This window comes from Scyliorhinus canicula, chromosome 13, assembly GCF_902713615.1.
Source record: "Scyliorhinus canicula chromosome 13, sScyCan1.1, whole genome shotgun sequence".
NCBI classification, from domain to species: domain Eukaryota; kingdom Metazoa; phylum Chordata; class Chondrichthyes; order Carcharhiniformes; family Scyliorhinidae; genus Scyliorhinus; species Scyliorhinus canicula.
In genome coordinates, this window is record NC_052158.1 from 154,032,814 (window position 1) to 154,057,024 (window position 24,211).

Below are 24,211 nucleotides of genomic sequence, written 5' to 3' on the forward strand. Positions count from 1 at the left end.
AAGTCAGTCGTGTCAAAAGTACAAGATGGCATGAAATTATTGAATGTACAGAATAGAAGCAAGCCATTTGACCCAAATGGTCTGTGCCAGTGGTTATGCTCCACACAAGCCTCCTTTTCATCTAACCCTGTAGGTATAACCTTCTTTCCTTTCGCCCCCAAATATTCCTCTAGCTTTCCCTAAATGCATATACGCTATTCACCTCAGCCACTCCTTCCAGTTCGCGAGTTTCACATTTCTAACCCTGGGGGTAAAGAAGTTCCTCCTGAATTCTCGATCACGTTTAGTGACTATTTCAGATTGATGGTCCCTAGAGTCGGTCCCCAAGTAGAAACATGGTTTATACCTTTACCCAATGAACCCCTTCCATAATCAATTTTTTGTGGGGGCAGGGATACGAGCAAAATAGTTATGGGAAAACCATCAGTGTCGTATTGCAGCTAATCTTAAAATTCCTCTAAACTCATCCAGAATGTCAGCATTTTCTTCAGGTGCTTGTTAAAATTCATTCTTGTGGATGGGCATCACTAGCCAGGCAAACCTTTACTGTCCTTTGCCAGTGGCCCTTAATGTGGGTTATCTTCAACCATGTGAAGTTCATCCTGCAGTCTAGCCATGATAACAGCAGACTGATGAGTATCTCAAGTGACAAGCTTTTGAATATTACAAATGCACAATCCACATAAAATCACGAATGACAGAAGGAAAACCATTTATTCAGTGTTATTGTTTTATATTGTCTAATTATTCGAGTGTTCTCAAAAACTCCTGTTTTCAATCCCTCCATCTTACACTTACCGTCCAATAGCTCATAAATAAGGACAAAGTTGTTCTTGATGTTTTCTTCGCTGATCTTTCCAAAATACGAAGTCATGACATCACACATTTTGTACAGGAACTCAAAGACCATGGCCGCGTTAACATTCTGCTTGGTGACAGCAGCAAGCCAAATATTGGAACGCTTAACATGGAAGAAGCTGGTACGTGCAATGTTCGTCACCGGTGAGCGAACTTGTTGCCTTGCATGGATGACATTGACGCGGAAAGCATCCACTGCATTCCGTCTATAAACAGAAGAAATACAACTGATTAGGCCACTTTGGATAAGTATTCATACAAATCATTGAGATAGGAGAAACCTTGGGGACCCAGGTTCTGTTGCTCTACTGGTGTAGTCCATACACTATAGAAATGTGGATTTAAGATAGGAAGTTAATTTTGTGATGCCCGTAATCAACCACGTTAACTGTTCCGTTATAGAGTTGTAGCTAGTACCTCACTCACCCCAGTTGCATATTCCATATTCTCTCCAGGCACCAGCCCTATTTAATCATGGCATAAAGACAGTCATGTTCACAATCATACGTCCTGACGACAATTTGGAAACGTATGCGTTTCAGAGGAGGCAATTCCTTTCCAGTAACATGTTGCAATTCTTAGTTTCTACAATTGGAGGCTGCCAGCAAGCAATGCCATATTCATGTGGAGGGATGGGTACTATACCACATTAGCTTCCTGACCTAGAGTAATTTGAAGGTTAATTTAGCACCTTCAAAAGCCCAAATCATAGAATAGAAACACAGAACAATTATTCTGTGCACTACGATATCACTCTAGTCCACTCATTTATATTATACAGCATCTGGAAACAAGAGAGGAAGGTGGGTACAAACCTCTTTCCAGCTACCCACCTCTGAAGTTGCATCCTGGATTATTGCAGCTAATTTTACACTGATGTGCTATTATTTTCCACCAAAACCCAATTTAAAAGGAGGTAAGCTCCACACCATCAAATGGAGTATCTAACGATCACAAACAGAAGACAGCTACTTTGCAGTAGACATCCAACTGGCCATACAATCACCAGTGACTGGCAAGTTAAAAAGGGACAGTTCTGCATCCAAAGGGTGCCTGCTTGATGATGGTTCATACACTGATGCAATTGACCAAGATCTACATCAGATGGGATGAGCTGACAATTCTGGAAAACAGTGATTAAAAAGCATCCTGACCCCACTGCATGTGAATCTTAGCTGGAGAACCCAATGCATTTAAGAGAAAAGTAGGAAGCAGAGGACAATGGTTATAGTGGGAGGGGACAGTCAGATTAGTTTTCAACTGGTTACTAAAGAGATTCTGCCGTCTCGGCTATCTGCAGCAATGCAATACTACTTTATTTACAAACAAATTCACAGCTCGAGCTCAAAAAATTCATTTTTAAAGAAACATGGTCAAGCAATATATAATTATCAGACCATGCAGTTCTATGGTTGTGCAGGCAGACCAACTGGAGGAAAAAGTACACAAAAGCAGCAGATGCTTCTGATGGATGAGGTGGCCTTCTGAAGGCAAGACTCACTCGAGCACAGCATCAGACACACGTGAATCTCACTGCACTAATACTGAATCTGCTAACAGGTTCTTCTAAGCAGCACTGACCTAAAAAGCTAGCCCTGCAGTTGATTCTCAAGACACAGTCACACATTTCTACCACAGGAGGGATTAAGAGGAATGAATCACTAAATAAGAGCAGGAATCCTAGCAGATTTATGTTTCCTTAAACTGGGGAGGGGGTCAGGTCAATCACAGTAACCAATTGCCACCATAACAGATTAGTTATATTAGGATGTGGAAATTTAGTGGAAATTTCTTGCCAGATTTTATATTGTTCTTGTGCAGTCGACAACTATCAGAAGCTAAACGCACTAGATTTTCTTTTCAGTAGCAGCTGTTTGAAGACCCCCCCCCACCTTTCATCCCCACATCTCCCTGGTAGTCTCGACCAACAAAACAACCATTTTCTTTGCTAGGTTCTCAAACTCCAGCAGGGTTTCATGGGCCTGGTCAACACCCTACCCAGGCAAGCGCTGCAGTTGAGCCACATTGCCAGAGTATTGATTCACGTATGGACACTTGGTCACAGCTGGCGTGCAGGTGCGTGATGGAGACCACTGTGGTACTTCACCACAAGTACAGGAAATATGGACATTTAGCTCCTTCTCCAGAGACAGAGTTTGCACCATTAATGGGCACCAGTAAACAAATCTTTTGTTTTTTTGTAAGAGTCTGGAAATTCCCTGTCCGGCAGTTAGGGGCATGAGGGGAAATTAAGTGAATACGCCCACTCGAAGCATAATATCATTTGGCCCAATAGCTCTGTGCCAGCGCACCACAGGAGCCTCCTGCCACCTCTCTATCTAATCCAATCAACGTACCTTCCTGTTCCTTTCTCCCTCAAGTCCTTATCTCACTTCCTCCAAAATGCAATAAAATCTCATAAAAGAACTGATCTGAAGTCAATGTCGGTTAACTGCTGTTCAAAGACACTCCTTCCTCCCCATCCCTTAGTTAAGTGGCTACAGTTTATGTTTCAATTTTACAACTTCCAATACGACCAAGATAAAGCTCACAGGTCAAATCACTGGTTAATTAGTACAAGATGACAAATGATGCTTACCTATTCCTAGTGCAGCCAATGAGCACATGATGAGATGAGGAAAAATGAGACGTCAGCAAGGAAGGGGAAATGACAGACCAACGAGAGAGACGATTAGAATACACAAAGCACAGAAAGGAAAAAACACAGATGAGAAACACAGATGAGAAACACAAAGGACTACTCAGAGATCTACAGGAGAACAATGGACAAGTGCGAGTGCTAATCACCAACATATACAAAAGCATTACAAAACAGTCAACAGATTAACATATCACTTATGCCTCATTCATACTGGCTTTGTGAACCTATGCATATTAGGCTTTCCAAGCAAGTGGCCACCTCAAAGGTTTTATCTTTGTGATGCTTCTTCAGTGCTGATGGCAGGGGAGCAAAGTCCATATTTGGGCTTAAAGCGCCGGCTCTACAGACAATTATCTGAATGTTCCATGACGACACGCCTACATTTGCTTTTGTGGGTCTATGAATCTGTAAGAAGTCTTACAACACCAGGTTAAGAATCTGTGATAAAGACGACGGTGTCAGTTTTTGAAGCGTTAGCTCAAGGGTGAAAGCACATCAGCATTAGAATAGAATTCCCCGGCCCTTTGAGTCTGCACCGACCCTCTGAAACAGCAACTTACCTCGGTCCAGTCCCCTGCCCTATCCCCATAACACCACCTAACTTTGGACTGAGACACAAAATCAGAGCACCCGAAGGAAACCCTCGCGGACATGGGGAGAATGCGCAAACTCCATACAGTCATCCAAGGCTAGAATTGAACAAGGTCTCTGGCGCTGTGAGGCAGCAGTGTTCTTTCACAATCCAACTGGACAAATGTCAAATCAAAAAATGCTTTCAATCTCGAGTGAGCTGCACAGAGAAGGCCGTTGGTAAGGACACCACGGACTAAGAAAGCGAGTCACACCCACCTAAGGAGACTGCGGGTATAGAAACCTAAGTTTTCCCTGCATCAGTACCCGTTAGGTATTGCCACATGTTGACACTTGTCGAGTTTTTTCTGGATTACACAGATGCCTTTAAGAACAAGTGAGATAAAGTAAAGCAACCTTTTGACATAGTACGCCCATTTATTCAGCACTTTCCCAGGTTCCATTTAGGCCTGACGTTTATTGATTCAAGCAGAGCCTACAAAAACAACTGTGTCCAGTTTATAGCATAGTTCCATGAGGCATTTGTTTCATAGAAACCCTCAACCCGCTTTGAAGTCTCACATATTTATGAAAGATTTTTAAAACAATTATAACACCAGTTTATTAGAATATGGAACTTCCTGCAAGAAACTGCATAGTTTCAACGGGCAATTGAATAAATATTTGAAGAGAAACTGTAAAGAAGATGGGAAAAAGCAAGGAAATGAGACGAGTGGACAGATCTTCCAGAGAATGTGCACAAACGGCATCTTCTATGATGCAGAATTCCACAATCTCAGCCGGAGTGCTATAGTTTTAGATCACTGACATGAATCACAGATGGAAAAGCCAGAGCCGTTAACATCTGGTGACTATTCAGCTAATGTAGGGAAACAGCATGCAAATGCAGAGCAGCTCACACTGATGCAGACAGGGGCAGGGTGCCACTCAACTCGCTAACAAATGCTGTCATGACTCATGCGAAGAACAGCCATTTGGGGAACAGCCATTTAAGTCAATTTGAAACAGATTCCACAATTACAGGAAGCCAAATTCAGAAGTATTAGCCAAATTTGATATTAGAACTATCAATCAGAAAGTGGTTCACACTGGTGACTTGGATGGTCAATTCCCAACCCGAGTACTTGATGCAGACACGAATAAAGTGACAATATGGAGTGTATGTCATTCCTCCGCACTAACATCTCACTTTGCAAAAATTGAAACTCAGTGCATTGAGTCATATTTGGCTCATCACAAGAAGCACACAATCTTATTTCATCTGCTCCATGGTGCAGGTGCCAGGCTCTTTTTCTAATTAGTCCTGCTCTCCTACGCTCTCCTCGCAGGACTACAATTTTTTCTGTTTCCCTTTTGAAAGCTATTATTAAATCTGCTCCCACCCTGCTTTCAGCGTTATGTTCCAGATCATAATTCACTGCACGAAAAAAAATTAAAATCCTCTTTTGCTAATTACCTTAAATCAGTACACGCTGGTTACTGGCCTTTCTGCCACTGGCATGTTATTCCCCGTTTATTCTAGCAAAAGTTCTCAATTTTGAACACCATGTTGGCTTCTCCATGCAACTGGAATAAGACCATAAGACATTGGAGCAGAATTAGGTCACTCGGCCCATCGAGTTTGCTCCGCTATTCAATTATGGCTGATATTTTTCTCATCTCCATTCTCCTGCCTTTTCCCCATAACCCCAGATCACCATATAATCAAGAACCTATCTATCTCTGTCTCAGTGTTTTGGCCTCTACAGACTTCCGCGACAAAGATTTCCACAGATTCACCACCCTCTGGCGGAAGAAATTCCTCCTCATCTCAGTTTTAGAGTAAGACGACTTACAACACCAGGTTTGTTTCGAATCGCTAGCTTTCGGAGCACAGCTCCTTCCTCATTTACCCGAGGAAGGAGCTGTGCTCCGAAAGCTAGTGATTCGAAACAAACCTGTTGGACTTTAACGTGGTGTTGCAAGACTTCTGACTGCGCCCACCCCAATCCAGCGGCAGCATCTCCACATCAGTTTTAAAGGATTGTCCCTCGAGACTGTGGTCTCGGGTCCCAGTTTTTCCTACTAGTGGAACATCCTCTCCACGTCCACTCTATCCAGGCCTCTCAGTATCCTGCAAGTTTCAATAAGAAACCCCTCATCCTTCCACACTCCGAGTACAGACCCAGAGTCCTCAACCACTCTTCATTCCAGGGATCATTCAGGGCCCACAACTGCTGACAATACTCCAAAATGTGCTCTGACGAATGCCTCATCCTTGGTAGCATTCTAGTAAATCTCACCTGCACCCTCTTCATGGTAAGGGTAATAAGTATTTATTTTTTCTTCAGGGTTAATTTCCAATTGTATAGCCATAGCCATCTAAATTCTCAAGCTTGTTTTAGCCCGACTGCTGCAAGGTCATTCCGCCAAAATGTTTGCATAACCCATATAGCTTTAGGTTGCTGGAAACCCATTTGAAAACAGTAAAAACCACAGCAGGTAGAAACCATAATACAATGCAGGTGCGAGACAGGGAGTCGGAGAAGTTGAAACAAGACTATTTTTGAAACCGTTCCATTCTTTTGTACATAGGTTATAACTCAGATACAGTTGTGCTTAAAGCAGGGCTGCAGTGAAGCTGGAGTTTGAAGGGTTCAGTTCATTTTCACATTCAAATTAGAAGGCAGGAGACGTTGTTTCCAGTCAAAAGGATTCTATTCTTCTCGCCCATCTTACCCCACAAACCACTTTCGTCAATTTTGGCTTGCTGACTGAGATTTTGATCTCACTTTTGGTTGTGAAAACCTGAAAACCAGAGGGCAGCAGCTGAATAAAGTTAGAGCACCGCACAAATTTCACAGTGCTGCAAGTCAGCATTTTGGGAAAAGCACAGAAAGAAAGGCTAGCATGAACATCACAACGATTACTGGGACCAGCAATACAGCTCAGGCAATTGCCCCATTACAGTTTCCTTCCTCTTTGCTGTATCTAATTTCTCAGTTTAGCACGATTGAATTGCATCAGGTTAGAATCATTTTTTAAAAATATATAGTTTCACATATAGCCCCCACGAGCCATGTATACTGCAAGTATAATGTTTACTGGAGGAAATACTGCCCAACCTTTCCATTTGAAATGAAATGAAAATGATAATCGCTTATTGTCACGAGTAGGCTTCAATGAAGTTACTGTGAAAAGCCCCTAGTCGCCACATTCCGGCGCCTGTCCGGGGAGGCTGGTACGGGAATCGAACCGTGCTGCTGGCCTGCTTGGTCTGCTTTAAAAGCCAGCGATTTAGCCTGGTGAGCTAAACCAGCCCCTGGTGAGCTAAACCAGCCCCTGGTGAGCTAAACCAGCCCCTGGTGAGCTAAACCAGCCCCTATTTGCAGTGCAAATACACAGTTGCTTTCAAATTGCAAGTCATAACATAGCTCAGGTGCTGACCGTTTCAACGTTTGGAAAGATCAGTTGCCTGCCAGAGAGCAGGGAGTCATTTGGTTGACCTTTATTTTTTTTTAAAACCCAGTTAAACAACGGTGGCCTACAGTGCTTTTATATGGTGTCCACAGGACTGCTGTCTCCACAAGTGCCCCAAGAAAATTCAGTTCTCGAGGTGGCTCCACATTCCTCGAGGCAGCTCTTTTACAATGTAACGTGAAGATACCTCAAAAGGTAAACTAGTTACCACAACAAAATGAGCTTCTCAGTATTAACTGGCAACAGTACTTACCCAATGTCATCCCTATAGACTCGGGAGATGAGAACTTCCCCTTTGTGGTTGTAAATGAATAAGCCTCCAATCATGATAGAGCCTTGGTTAATCCTCCCTTCCCATGCTGATTAAAATACCTGAAGCAAAGAAAACATTTTGATTAAAACCAAGTTTTGCCTCTTTAATTTGTGATGTACTTGGTTAGCTTAGAAACAAAATAGCTGGATAGAATTTCTCCTCAGCACTATGTAATATTCCAGAAAACCAGTTGAAGAATAGAACTGGAGCCAATTGTTTACACACTTTATATTTATATAGTTGCACCTTATAGGCATACACCTCCTTACACAAGAACCAGAGTTTTAGTTCATTTTCAAGTGGGCTCTAGTGTAGCCCTGGTCAATGCCCACCACTTCCAATTAAACAAAATTAATATACAATAGAAGAGCAAAGTACGAGATTGTAATACGACTTCTTGTGCAAACAGAACTTAAATCAGCATATTGGTCTTGATTAGTTAGTCAGGTTCGCTTTTCCAGAAATACAAACATTACCTGCAGCCTCAACCCCAAAAGTGAGTGCTAGTTACCCAACACTAGGCAGTACGTGACAAGATTGTAATTCTGTGTCACCAAATAGCAAAACGTCCCGAAGCTCCCCTGAGGGAATGGGATATATGAGATCCAAAAAAAAAGGTTAATAGCTAGGGCAGGTGGCCAAAGGGATGGCTGAACAGGTAAGCTTTTGATGGGGAAGAGAGATGCAGCAAGGAATAACTTGGGAAGCAACACTAACAGAAATGAAGCAGAGGGAAGAGCAAATCGATTGGCATGTTAGATGGAAAAGTGAAGCTGCACGCTGACATTCGAACAGGGTTGAGATGTGGAGCCTTAGTAAAGACTAAATTTTGACAAAGAATCATCGGGCTCAAAACTCTTTTCTCTCCCTACAGATGCTGCCAGGCCTACTGAGATTTTCCAGCATTTTCTCTTTTGTTTCAGATTCCAGCATCTGCAGTAATTTGCTTTTATTGTAAAGAATAAGTTATTGGAACAAAGAAAGGTACAGCACAGGAACAGGCCCTTCAGCCCTCCAAACCTGTGCTAACCATGATGCACACAATATTCATCAGTAAATAATTTCAACTCCTTGATTTGGGGGTGGATAGCAATGGAGGTCACCAAGGACAGGATAAATAGACATAGTGGCTGAATGTATATGTCAGATAAATTGAGTCTAAAGATATTGCAACATCAACACATGCAAATTCCCCTTCCAGTAGCCACACACCACATGGCTTGCAATTATTGCATCCTTCCTTTACGGTCACTGGATCAAAACCCTGGAACTCTCTTCCTATTAGCTCTGTGGGCGTGCCTACACCTTATGGATTACAGCAGTTCTAAGACAGCTGTGCACCGCCTTCTCATTTAGAGATGAACAACAAACAGTGGTTTAGCCAGCGGCATCCACGTCAAATTAACAAATACATTTTAAAAATAGAAAGCTTGGTGAGGGATTGTTAGCAATGTGAATAAGCTACCATTAATGGTACATAATGAAGGATTTGTGCTCAGCTAATAAACCTGGAATAAAAAACGGTCACTCAATCCATCAAGCCTGCTCTCTCACAGAACCATGCACAATCCAACAATACGGCAGACTCTACTCGATTCACTTCACCTCCAAGACAGAGATACACAGTACTTGCTAATTACGGAAGATTACCACAGGTGATTTCTCTGTTCTTGCACCAGAACAATTCAACTCTTAACCATATTACACCCAGGTCAAAATCCTTTTATCACAGGAATCACTCGATCTTGTGGATGGCGCTAACTCAAACTAAGTTTTTAAAAAACTTCATTCGCCACAAGATAATAAGATGTTTAAGGGAAGCAATCTCCTGGTACTAAAAGCACCTTTTGTACATGTGCTCCAGGCTTTGTAGACCAGAGTTCATTCCTCCAATAGTGACTACTTCACTGGCCATGAAGCACTTTGAGATGCTCTCAAGTTGCTAAATGCAAGGCAGTCTTTTTTTTTGTGGAAAATTACAATATCACCCTCCTCCCTACATCGTGCTGAAATCAGTACTCGCAGTCCCCTTTCATCTATCCTCTCCCAGTACATTGACCCCTCCTTTTGTTTTCCTTTCAACCCATCAACATGCTTTTAAAATCCACTCTGGGTTTCATCTACCATTCACCTCGTCTACCCTCATGTTCTCAAACATGGAAATCTCTTGCACTATGGCATTTGCCCCAGCAATTGGAATCCATCCAAAATGAGGTTACTAATTTAAAACTACAGGAGCATTATTTGGCACAATTTACAACCTTTTCCGAATTATCTGCAGTGTTTCTAGCTGGATGCTTCAGCGCATACAGTCCAGTCCAGCAGATGATCAGTCAGGTTTCATCCCTCCTCTTAGGCAAGGGAATCAATCGCTTTTGCACTGAGCATGACGATCAGGGCACCAGTTTGCAAGGTTGAAATATCACCGGTAAGAACGGCGATCCCAAATAAAACAGACATGCTAAACTTGTCAACGCCCAGCGGTGGGTTTTTAATGCGGATGTACTGTATCCGTCCTGAAACTGCAAAAATACCACATCAATACATAGGCAAATCCGATGATGGGTTCGAAAGTAACTCTGGCTTCGTCACATCAGCTGAATACAGGGCACACAATGCAGTAAATGGACATTCACTTTCAGCGTTACAATGTACCAATTTCCCAGACGGCACCTTTGCAGAAAAAAAATACTTCTGCGCCCTTGCGGAGGAAATCCGGCTCAATTCGACAGGCGTATCCCTCGCAAACACCTGCTGGCAAAGCCATCGCTCATCTCAACAGAGCCAATGAAAGGTTGCACTGTTCGAGGGGCGGTGCCTTCATGCGAAAGCAGCGGGATAAGGGTTCAGATATCACAGCAATGTCCTGTCTCTCTGGTCGCAGCACCCTTGCTTTGCAATGGTTTACTTTTCGCCTCGCTGCTTTTATCCGTTTCCGATGCGGCCTTTTAAAACAAATGTGCAAGCCCGGGAGTGGTCTGTTCCCGGGGAATGAAACAAAATCTACAATGGCAGTTCCGAGAAACTGAAGCCTGCAATGCGACAAAGCAGCCCTGCCCCTTCAGCGGGAACAAGCAAGTTGCCCAAACGTAGCGATACCAGTTACACACTTCGGCTGGCTGCGGACTCAAATCCTCTCAAGGGCAAGATTTCAGTCCAGCACAAAAAACAAACGCTCCTGCCTAGTCCCTACCCTTCAAAACACAGCAGGGATTATCCAGAACGGACATAATTATGTCTGGAGGCTTCCCTTATAGTCATCACTGACCTTATAGACATAGAACACAGAAAAATACAGCAGAACAGGCACTTCGGCCCACAATGTTTGCCGAACTTGTGCCTTAGATTAACAAATTAATCTACACCCCATCATTCTACCGTAATCCATGTACCTATCCAATAGCCCTTGAAGGTCACTAATGTTTCCGATTCAACTACTTCCACAGGCAGTGCATTCCATACCCCCACTACTCTCTGGGTTAAGAACCTACCTCTGACATCCCCCCCCTATATCATCCACCATTCACCTTAAATTTATGTCCCCTTGTAATGGTTTGTTCCACCCAGGGAAAAAGTCTTGACTGTCTACTCTATCTATTCCCCTGATCATCTTATAAACCTCCATCAAGTCACCCCTCATCCTTCTCCGATCTAATGAGAAATGGCCTAGCACCCTCAACCTTTCCTCGTAAGAGCTACTCTCCATTCCAGGCAACATCCTGGTAAATCTCCTTTGCACCTTTTCCAAAGCTTCCACATCCTTCCTAAAATGAGGCAACCAGAACTGCAGACAGTACTCCAAATGTGGCCTTACTAAGTTTTTTTACAGCTGCATCATCACCTCACGGCTCTTAAATTCAATCCCTCTGCTAATGAACACTAGCACACCATAGGCCTTCTTCACAGCTCTATCCACTTGAATAGCAACTTTCAAAGATCTATGAACATAGACCCCTAGATCTCTCTGCTCCTCCACATTGCCAAGAACCCTACTGTTAACCCTGTATTCTGCATTCATATGTGTCCTTCCAAAATGGACAACGTATTACACATTCCCGTTTTTCTGACTATAATTGATTTCACTAATTTTTCTCTTCACGTATCTAGATAAACTTTTAATCAGCTTGTGTTCCCTGCAAGCTTAACTCTCGTACTCAATTTGCCCCTTCTTAAATCAATCCCTTGGTCTTTCTTTGCCAGTGTTACAACACAAATCAGTCCTGCCCGTTCGGGAAAAAAAAGCAATTAAGATAAAGCCAGCTGATTCACTCATGCTTTTTTGGTAAGGAAATCTGATCATCCTGATTTGGTCTGGGCCTGAACGTGATTGCACTACCATACCAACATGGCTAACTCTTAGCTGGCATGTCAGGTGGTCTAACAAGCCACTCGATTGTATCCAGATAACTAAAAATACGTACTGCCAGATGTACAAGCCGGAAGCCTATCACCTCTTTCTGGGCAACTAGGGATCGATAGTAAAAAAGGAATAGTCATTACAGGCTAGTGAACCTGCTCTGCCAATCAATCATCTTGGCCTTTATTGCAAGGGGATCAAGTACAGGAATAAAGCTTTGCTACAGTTGGGTGGCGAGACCAGCCCTGAAATAGTGCACGCAGATTTCATCTCCAGATTAAAGGTTGGATATACTTGCATTGGTGGCAGAACAAATGTTAATAAATTTGTTCTTAGGATGAGAAGGTTGTCCTTTGACGAGAGACTGAGTAAACTGGCCCTACATTCTCTTGAGTTTAGTGGAGTGACAAGTGATCTCATTGAAACATGAAAGTTTCTGAAGGGGGTAGACACCATTTCCCCCCCTCCCCCCATGGCCGGGGAATCTAGAACACTGAGATAAGACATTTCTGCACAGAAAGGGTTGTGAATGTTCCAACATTGAACATATACAAGGCTGATACAGGCAGATTGTGTCCCTTAAGGAATCATGGGATATGGGGAGGGGATGGGAAAAAGTGGAGTTAAAGCCGCATTGATCGTATTGAATGGCGGAGCAGGCACGACAAGCCACATGGTCTATTCCTGCTCCTACTTTCTTAAGTTCTTATTACCTCAGCTCCACTTTCTTGCACTATCCCCACTGATTCATTTGGTTTCCAAAGATCTATTGAGCTCAGTCCTGAATATACAATGATTGAGCATCCAAAGCTCTCTAGGGCAGAACCCAACATGAATGGAGACATTTCTCATCTCAACACAAATGCTTTAACCACTTATCCTGAGACTATGGCTAAGTTTTAAAATCTTTCTAAATACCAGCATTGCCAGTAATGCCCTAACTCAGGAAATGTAGTAATAAATTAAATAAATAAATCTGGAACAGGATCCCAAACTGATCTCAGATTGAAGTCAAACGAGTATCTTGCAGTCCTAAACCAACGCAATACTCCCACTGCAGCTTCACTTTAGTGAAACGCAAATCCATTCTGCAGCGATGCTACGATTCTTTCAATATGCACTATGAACCTCCAACTACTTCCAGGTATAAAGAAATGCCGAAATAGCCAATATCATCGTCGGTCAAGATAACCAAGCCTCCTTTGAACATAAGTAATAACTAGGAGCAGGCCCCATCTGCCCCCACTAGCCTGTTCCGCCATTCAATAAAATCACAGCCGATCTTTTTATGGACCCAGCTCCATTTACCCATCCCACTTACCATAACCCTCCATTCCTTTACTGTTCAAAAATCTATCTATAGAACATAGAACAGTACAGCACAGAACAGGCCCTTCGGCACTCAATGTTGTGCCGAGCAATGATCACCCTACTCAAACCCACGTATCCACCCTATACCCGTAACCCAACAATCCCCCCATTAACCTTACACTACGGGCAATTTAGCATGGCCAATCCACCTAACCCGCACATCTTTGGACTGTGGGAGGAAACCCGCGCACACACGGGGAGGACGTGCAGACTCCACACAGACAGTGACCCAGGCGGGAATCGAACCTGGGACCCTGGAGCTGTGAAGCATTTATGCTAACCACCATGCTACCGTACTGCCCATATCTGCCTATCTTTGCCTTAAAAACATCCAAGAAGGTAGCCTCAACCGCTTCACTGGACAAGGAATTCCACAGGTTTTCTACCCTTGAGTGAAGAAGTTCCTCCTCAACTCAGTCCTAATTCTGCTCCCCCTTATATTGAGGCTATGCCCCTTAGTTCTAGTTTCACCAACCAGTAGAAACAACCTCTTTGCTTCTATCTTAAGTACCTCCTTTATAATTTTATATGCTTCTCAGATCCCCCTCATTCTTCTCAATTCCAGTATAGTCCCAGTCTACTCAGTCTCTCCTCATAAGCCAATCCTCTCAACTCCAGAATCAACCTAGTGAATCTCCTCTGCACACCCCAGTGCCAGAACATCCTCTCTCAAGCAAGGAGACCAAAACTTTGATTTGATTTATTATTGTCACATAGAACATAGAATATTACAGCGCAGTACGGACCCTTCGGCCCTTGATCTGGCGCCGATCCGTGAAACCATCTGAAGCCTATCTGACCTACACTATTCCATTTTCATCCATATGTCTATCCACTGACCACTTAAATGCCCTTAAAGTTGGCGAGTCTACTACTGTTGCAGGCAGGGCGTTCCACACCCCTACTACTCTCTGAGCAAAGAAACAGCCTCTGACATCTGTCCTATATCTACCACCCCTCAATTTAAAGCTATGTCCCCTCGTGTTGCTCATCACCATCCGAGGAAAAAGACTCTCACTGTCCACCCTATCTAACCCTCTGACTATCTTATGTCTCTATTAAGTCACCTCTCAGCCTTCTCCTCTTAACGAAAACAACCTCAAGTCCCTGACCCTTTCCTCGTAAGACCTTCCCTCCATACCAGGCAACATCCTAGTAAATCTCCTCTGAACCTTTCCAAAGCTTCCACATCCTTCCTATAATGTGGTGACCAGAACTGCACGCAGTACTCCAGGTGCGGCCGCACCAGAGTTTCGTACAGCTGCAGCATGACCTCGTGGCTCCGAAACTCAATCCCCCTACTGATAAAGGCTAGCACACCATATGCCTTAACAGCCCTATTAACCTGGGTGGCAACTTTCAGGGATTTATGTACCTGGATGCCGAGATCTCTCTGTTCATCTACACTACCAAGAATCTTGCCATTAGCCCAGTACTCTGCATTCCTGTGACTCCTTCCAAAGTGAACCACCTCACACTTTTGTGCATTAAACTCCATCTGCCACCTCTCAGCCCAGCTCTGCAGCTTTTCTATGTCCCTCTGTAACCTATAACATCCTTCAGCACTATCCACAACTCCACCGACCTTCGTGTCATCTGCAAATTTACTAACCCATCCTTCTACACCCTCTTCCAGGTCATTTATAAAAATGACAAACAGCAGTGGCCCCAAAACAGATCCTTGCGGTACACCACTAGTAACTGAACTCCAGGATGAACATTTGCCATCAACCATCACCCTCTGTCTTCTTTCAGCTAGCCAATTACTAATCCAAACCGCTAAATCACCTTCAATCCCATACTTCCGTATTTTCTGAAATAGCCTACCGTGGGGAACCTTACTGAAATCCATATACACCACATCAACCGCTTTACCCTCATCCACCTGTTTGGTCACCTTCTCAAAAAACTCAATAAGGTTTGTGAGGCATGACCTACCCTTCACAAAACCGTGTTGACTATCGCTAATCAACTTGTTCTTTTCAAGATGATTATAAACCCTATCTCTTATAACCTTTTCCAACATTTTACCCACAACCGAAGTAAGGCTCACAGGTCTATAATTACCAGGCGGTCTCTACTCCCCTTCTTGAACAAGGGGACAACATTTGCTATCCTCCAGTCTTCCGGCACTATTCCTGTCGACAAAGACGAGATAAAGATCAAGGACAAAGGCTCTGCAATCTCCTCCCTGGCTTCCCAGAGAATCCTAGGATAAATCCCATCTGGCCCAGGGGACTTATCTATTTTTACACTTTCCAAAATTGCTAACACCGCCTCCTTGTGAACCTCAATCCCATCTAGCCTGGTCGATGTACCCGAGTATTCTCCTCGACAACGTGGTCTTTCTCCAGTGTAAACACTGATGAAAAATATCCATTTAACGCTTCCCCCATCTCCTCTGATTCCACACACAACTTTCCACTACTATCCTTGATTGGCCCTAATCTTACTCTAGTCATTCTTTTGTTCCTGATATACCTATAGAAAGCCTTAGGGTTTTCCTTGATCCTATCCGCCAACGACTTTTCGTGTCCTCTCCTCGCTCTTCTTAACTCTCCCTTTAGGTCCTCCCTGGCTAACTTGTAACTCTCAAGTGCCCTAACTGAGCCTTCATGTCTCATCCTAACATGGATTAGTATACAGTGAAAAGTATTGTTTCTTGCATGCTGTACAAACAATGCATACCGTATATAAGGAAGGAGAGACTGCAGAATATAATGTTACAGTTATTGCAAGGTGTAGAGAAAAGGTCAACTTAATACGAGGTAGATAACATTGTTAGAGTGTAGAAGAGTTAGAATGAAGTTTTAGAAGCATAGAACGAGAGTAAAAGATAGAATTAGAGGGTATGCTGGGCACAGCTTGCAAGAAGTCGCCTCGTTCTGGCGCCATCTAGAATCAGAACTGTACAAAGTACTCCAGGTGTGGCCTCAACAGCACCCCATACAGCTGCAACATAACATCCCTGTTTTTTTTTTAATTTAGAGTAGCCAATTCATTTTTTCCAATTAAGGGGCAATTTAGCGTGGCCAATCTACCTACCCTGCACATCTTTGGGTTGTGGGGGCGAAACCCACGCAAACACGGGGAGAATGTGCAAACTCCACACGGACAGTGACCCAGGACTGGGATCGAACCTGGGACCTCAGCGCCGTGAGGCAGCAGTGCTAACCCACTGCGCCACCGTGCTGCCCGACATCCCTGTTTTTAAACTCCATCCCTCTAGCAATGAAGGACAAAATTCCTTTTGCCTTTTTAATTACCTGCTGCACCTGCAAACCAACTTTTTGTGATTCATTCACAAGGACACCCAGGTGTCTGATTCCAGATTTCTGCACAGCAGCATGTTGCAATTTTTAACCATTTAAATAATTGTCTGTTTTGCTATTATTCCTACCAAAATGGATGACCTCATATTTACCAACATTGTACTCCATCTGCCAGACCCTTACCCACTCACTTAAACTATCTGTATCCCCCTAATTCAGGGGCTGGTTTAGCACAGGGCTAAATCACTGGCTTTGAAAGCAGACCAAGGCAGGCCAGAGGTACGGTTCAATTCCCGTACCAGCCTCCCCGAACAGGCGCCGGAATGTGGCGACTAGGGGCTTTTCACAGTAACTTCATTTGAAGCCTACTTGTGACAATAAGAGATTTTCATTTCATTTCATTCCCCATCCCTAATTGGTGTGCTACGTCTTTGGATAACAGCATCTTATGTTATCTTTGGATAACAGCACCTTGCCTGGGCCACTGCACGTAGCTGTCAGCTACATTTGACGTGGGGCTGGAGTCACATATAGACCAGACTTAAGAATGGGTTATTCAAGCCTTATAATGAACACACGGGAAATATATCCAACCAATTAGAGTTGCATTCAAATTAAGAACCCCAAGAAGTGAAACTCATTGCACCAAACAATCCTCCCTTACATCCACATTTATAGAGACATTTACTATTATTGGGTAATCCTGCATCCATCACATACTAAAGCCTTGTCACATTTCAAAGCATCTATCACCATAAGACCTAGGATAAAAACATTACGCCTCACTCCATTTTAGTGCGTAAAACCACAAATGGAGCTAGATGGGATATTCTTCAGTAATAAGTCTCCAGTGGGCTTTTACTCTGATATTACATATACTTCAAGTTTGAATTGAACTTGACACACACTGAATTGAACTGTGATTGCACATGATTGACTGGCCTACAATGTTTGTTAAAATCAATGCCTCATAGGCTCTAGATGGTCCTCATGGGAGTGTGTAATGCCAGATGTATGGAATGGTCAAGATCGCAAATATTTTGTGCTGAAGGAGGAAACTTGGATGTGCCTAGAACAATATGTTGAAATATATTTGCAGGAAAGCTATGCACAAAGCAACGAGTCAAACCTTCCACCAGAAACCTCACAATCGAGCAAAAAGAAAACTGCTACACAATCCTCCTTGTGGATTTCTTTGGAGACAACAGGTGGGGAAAAAGGGAAGATGGGAGAGTAGAAATAACTGAATGGAGGTCATGAGTTGAGCCATGGAATAAATATTCTCGCAATGGAGTATACCTCCTGCACCAAAATCACCGTTGCAGATGCCACCCTCAGATTTGGCCTTGTTGCATAGGAGTGACGGCAACGTCTCCTCAGACAGGGCTTGGCTGAAAGCAAAATATTGCAGGTGTTGGAAATTTGAAATAAAAACAAAGTGCTGGGAAAACTCAGCAGGTCAGGCAACATTGGTGGAGAGAGAAACAGAGTTAACCGCAAGACCAATTTTTAAAATATAAATTTAGAGTACCCAGTAATTCTTTTCCAATTAAGGGGCAATTTAGTGTGGCCAATCCACCTAATCTGCAACACCTTTGGATTGTGGGGGGCGAGACCCACGCAGACGTGGGGAGAATATGCAAAATCCACACAGTGACCTGGGCCGGGATCGAACCTGGTCCTCAGCGCTGTAGGCAGCAGTGCTAACCACTGTGCCACCAATTACCTCAAGTCCAACATGACCGAGTTCCAAACAAGGGTCTCATTGGACTCAAAATTATAACACTTTGCCTCGCCACTTCATTTTAAAACTTACTGCAAGCAGATCTCAATTTTTCAGATAACTTATACCAATTCTGGTCCTGCCTGGTGACTCGTGAAGAATGCTGTTCGGTGAAGTGTAAATGGAAGGGTGGCAGTATCGAGAGCAACATGATGCGATGAACTTCGAATCTCAAAAGCATGACACAGCAAAGTATATAATTGAGTGACCTTTTCCCTCGGTGTTGCCATTAACATAAGCAGCACTGTTAAACAGGACTGGAAGAGTTAGGGGTGGTGGGGTGGAAGAGGGGAAAAGACTAAAGTGCTACCTTCTAAAAGCAAGGACTCCAGACAAAGGTCCAACAGTAAACCCTTTAGAATGGAGGTGCAGATCTGTGGAGCCACTATCAAACTAGACACTTCATATATCTGCCAGCATCTATCAGGAGAGAAACAGAATGAACATTGGGTTCATCAACTCTGTCAGAATTGAGCTTATCCAGTGTCCTCTGTCCTAGTTTCAGATTCCAGCATCTGCGGTATTTTGCTTATTTTAGACATTCTGTATATCCGTGTTGCAACAAACAACTATCAAACTGAGCAGCATGGAGCAATTCTCAATGGACAATTCTCAATGGACAATGCCAGATTTAGGTTACGCTCAAAGAAACAAGTAAAAAGCAGTGGCATGATTACTGATATTTTAAAAAACTTGTATGAGTGTTTCAAATAAATTGCTTCAATTGGAACTTTGACCTCAATTGCACACAGTAGGATCCCAACAGCAATGAGGTGAATGAGCAGTCTATCTTGAATGATGTATTGACAAGAAATATTGGACAGGACACAAGAATACTACTACTACTAATAATAATAATAATCTTCTGTAAGTGTCAGAAGTAGGTTTACATTAACACTGCAATGAAGTCACTGTGAAAATCCCCTCGTCGCCACACTCCGGCACCTACACTGAGGGAGAATACAGAATGTCCAATTGACCTAAAAAGCACATCTTTCGGGATTTGTGGGAGGAAAATGGAACACCCGGAGGAAACCAACACAGCCATGGGGAGAACGTGCAGACTCCACACAGACAGTGAACCAAGCCAGGAATCAAACCGGGCACTTTGAAGCAACAGTACTAACCACTGCGCTACCGTGAACTCTGCTCTTCGAACAGTGCCCTTTGAACAGTGCCATGTGATCTTGGACTCAACCAAAAAATAGCATCTTTGATAATGCAGCACTCCCACAGAAGTAGTAACTAGGTTAGTATTAATCCATAAACTTCTGACTCAAAAGGTGGCACTTGATCGGGGCAAGCTTCTAGTTCTTGATGTAGGCTGAGACAGTGTTGAGAAAGAGGAAGAAAACCCAATTGGAAGAGCAGCAAACAAAATTTAAACTAGGCGGTGCTGATTTGAAATTAATTTGGCAAAACTGGAAATGGTTTCAGAGCTACAGGTCTGCCCCTACCTGAAACAGGCGCTCCAGAAAATGCTGCAAAATCCAAACTGCAAACTTTGCAGCTATATTATGCCGTTTCCACTCTTAAAAAAACAGCAAATCATAGCACAATTTTTTTTAAAAACTTGTTTCTCATTTTCAGTTATTTCTTAACTGGTTGCATTTTTTAAAACCATTAATTGTTTGCTCTGAGGAAGCCTGATTTGTTATCTCTCAGGCAAATACAAAATTCAAACCCTGAAACAAGGCCACCGCATACAGTTATCTGATACAAATAAGACTTGTGTGCGTCATTCATCCACTGATGCCAGCATGCTTATAGAGCATAGGGTCCAAAGAAAAGTCTTATTAAACTCGAAGCATTAATGCTGTTTCTCTCTCCACAGACACTTAGCCAGGCTGACTAAGTTTTCCCTGCAGCTTTCTGCTTATAGAGCACTTCAGCTGATATAATTTTTTCGACTGCTCTTGATCCATCACCTCAAACGTTTTTATCCACCGGTGACAGGTTTTCTGCCGACCTGTACTTTACCCCAGCTCATCTTGCTCCCCCCAGACACAGGGAAGGACAACATTTGTCAACTTTGCCAGCAGTCCTGCTTCACTCAGATTTTTTCTTTTGTCAAGTCCAACCTCAAAGGGAAAAATAAATGTCAAATTGGTCAGAGAGATAGTTTCACAGCACCAAAGTTACTGTGCGGAGTGAATTTCCAGTGACAAAAGTCACAAATGGAGGTCGGCATATGCTTCCCAAACAGGCCAAGGACACTCTAACCCACTTCACTCCGGCAAAACAAAACAGTAAAATGAAAAACGCTTATTGTCACGAGTAGGCTTCAATGAAGTTACTGTGAAAAGCCCCTAGTCACCACCTTCCGGCGCCTGTCCCGGGAGGCTGGTACAGGAATCGAACCGTGCTGCTGGCCTGCTTGAAAAGCCAGCGATTTAGCAGAGTGTGCTAAACCAGCCCCTGGCTTGGTGCTCCCCAACGTTTATTGAGCAGAATACAGAAAATGTATCAATCAATAATCTGTTTGAATCAGGTATCTCTGCAGCTTCATTCTACTGCAGATTTTACTGGGAAATTGAAGGATCTACCCACCAAGGCATTGCTTGGAGTGATTAATGCTATACTCTGCTCATCCAGCCGAATGCTGTATGCAGCAAGCAAGCAAATCAGAAGAGGTCAAATCTCCCACAAGGCTAAACCAAGGATAAAATGTATTGAGCAACTAGAAAGCCAAACAAACAATTTAACCTTGTTTCTCATCTTAAATAAGCTGAGACTGCCGGAAGTATTGCAATTGCATCGAGCAGAAGCAGAAACACATCTCTGCATTCTTTCCCAAAACAAAGTAGATGACATAGTTATCAGGCTGGCTATCAAAAACAATGAGCAGTAATCAAGTCTAAAATCAGCTAGGTTAGTAACTACAGCCAGCTTCACTACTTAAAGAATTACACCATCATTATTTCCTAGCTCTAGTACAAGACAGATATCCCATGCCATTAGTGGAAGCTCAATAAAACCGGTGACCATAAAAATAAAGCAACCTCAGCAGCCTCAATCTGGCCCAACCTCTTGTGAACAGATTTAATTATAACATTGGGACCACAGTATCAGAAAAAGTGTAGTGGCTTAAATGCAATTCAAGTTTGTGTCAATATCACATCTGACTAGATACTCTGAATTTACATAGAATTTAGAGTGCAGGAGGCTATTCGGCCCATCGAGTCTGCACTGGCTCCTGGATAGAGCACCCTACCCAAGGTTAACACCTCCACCCTATCCCCATAACCCAGTAACCCCAACCAACACTAAGGGCAATTTTTGGACACTAGAGGCAATTTAGCATGGCCAATCCACCTAACCTGCACATCTTTGGACTGTGGGAGGAAACCGGAGCACCCGGAGGAAACCCACGCACACACGGGGAGGATGTGCAGACTCCGCACAGACAGTGACCCAAGCCAGAATCGAACCTGGGACCCTGGAGCTGTGAAGCGATTGTGCTATCCACAATGCTACCGTGCTGCCCGTAGCTGTGTTTAGCTGTGTTACTCCCAGCACGTACTCCACCCTGGTAATATACAGCTCAGAACCCAAATTTGTACAGGCAAAGCCTATAATTATACTAATAAAAAGGCATACTGCAAGAGCTGGAAACAGGGCAGACAACAGCGCCATCAAAATAAACTAATGGACCTCTTGTGGCATTGCTCACATCTTAGTTAAGGTGCTTAGCTGTTAACGGAAACTGTTCCTTTAAGGGTAATGCGCTAAGTGAGCAAACCCAAGGTCAAGCAGCTTGTACAATTTCAGGCTCCGGGTCAATGACTGGTTTCTTCTTCAAAATATTTTTCACATGCAACAAAATGCAACATCTTGAATGAAATGAACACAGGTTCGGTATTATATGCCATAAGACATAGGAGCACAATTAGGCCATTCGAGTCTGCTCCGCTATTCAATCATGGCTGATATGTTTCTCATCCCCATTCTCCTGATCCCCTTGTTAATTTGAATTCTCCCTCAGCCTACTTGTGACAATAAAGATTATTATTAATCAAGAACTCAAAAGTGATTATTGCTTCAAATGTAGTGCATCCATCAGATCTCTCTACTCTAATTCATAGTCCAGATTTTGTAATCTAATTGTATTGCTCGGTGTCTTCCACTATTCAACTGGATAGAGTATGAAAGGTTAACACATTTGCCATTACACTGTAATGACAGCATAGATTACGTTTCGGAGCATAAATATAACGACAATTTTTTAAAATATAAATTTAGAGTACCCAATTAAATTTTTCCAATTAAGGGGTAATTTAGCGTGACCATTCCACCTACCCGCAAACACAGGGAGAATGTGCAAACTCCACACGGACAGTGACCCAGAGCTGGGATCAAACCTGGGATCTCGGCACCGTGAGGCAACAATGCTAACCACTGCGCCACCGTGCTGCCCTCGTAAATATACAATGGCGATAGATGAGGTTGCTGTAGTACATTCAGCCTGGATATTGAAATTAATTTGACCTCCTAAACAACTTTACTGTTTAATTTTACAAAAAACTGGCTGAATAAATTAAAACATCAATCAGCCTTCCATCGCTGAACAGTAAACCCAATATTTTGTGGATTTACAGAATACCACTTCTCTGCTCCGAATAGGACTAGATATTGTAAATCGGCAGCTATGACGCAACCACAGGTATAGAAATCACATGGGGATCAGGATAAGTTTGTTACCCAATGTATTAACTGCACCTTTCAGTACCTTTGACTAACAGGTCGAGACCTAATCTAATAATAATCATGAGGATTAAAAATCAGAGTAGATGGGGAGAAGTGATTTCCATTGGTAGAAATGTCAAAGACCATAGGACACCCATTTAAGATGACAGATGTGAAGGGAGAGTTCACTTACGACAAGTGGTTAGAATCTGGAATGTATTAACCAAGGGTGTGATAGAGGCAGATTCACTCATGGCTTTCAAAAGGGAACTGGATAAGGGCCTGAGGAGCAAATATTTTGCAGGCCTACAGAGAAACGGTAGGAGTGGGGCTAGCTAAGCTGCTGTTACAGAGAGCTGGCATGTACCTGAAGGACCAAATGCCTCCTTTTGTGCAGTAACCATTCTTCTGTTGCAATTTGGTAGATTTCAGAATGTGACATTTCACTATCTACATAATTGCAGAACTTAGCCACACGAATACGATGCAGAAAACTGCACTTTTCTACCAAATAGCTGCAACAAAGTGTATACTATAATGCTACAAAACAGTAGTTAACACGTTGCAGTTAGGTCAACATTATTATTCAGTGAATCTAATTTTAATATCTCAAAACGAACCAAAAACAGCCCAAGTGCAAATTATTCACAGTAATAAGATCTCATCAGACAGGTAAAAGTACATACGGCATTGATCAAAACCAGGGAACAGAAAGCTATAAACTGGATCACCCATCTAAGCTGAGTTACAGTTAAGTCATCGTCAGTAAGGACAATGAGGACTGGCTAGCACGGCTGTTCCTAAATCACCAGTGTGGTGGGGATTTGCAACTCACTGCCTGAAAAGGTGTTATAGAGGC

At 43.1% G+C, this 24,211-nt stretch overlaps 1 protein-coding gene across 9 annotated transcripts in view; it reads right to left on the bottom strand.

Moving 5' to 3' along the window:
• LOC119976617 (AP-2 complex subunit mu) overlaps nucleotides 1-24,211 on the bottom strand; it is a 63,259-nt gene that overhangs the window by 33,424 nt on the left and 5,624 nt on the right. For 3 of the 9 annotated variants that reach the window (XM_038817242.1, XM_038817235.1, XM_038817237.1), the window contains exons 2-4: nucleotides 7,824-7,942; nucleotides 3,458-3,463; nucleotides 799-1,064 (exon numbers count right to left, since the gene is read on the bottom strand). In XM_038817242.1, the coding sequence (XP_038673170.1) occupies nucleotides 799-1,064; nucleotides 3,458-3,463; nucleotides 7,824-7,897 (346 nt within the window). In that variant the 5' untranslated portion in view covers nucleotides 7,898-7,942. Of the gene's footprint in view, nucleotides 1-798; nucleotides 1,065-3,457; nucleotides 3,464-7,823; nucleotides 7,943-10,556; nucleotides 10,574-18,182; nucleotides 18,255-24,211 lie in introns of those variants that run through there. The other 6 variants (XM_038817243.1, XM_038817239.1, XM_038817241.1 and 3 more) reach the window with 4 other exon arrangements.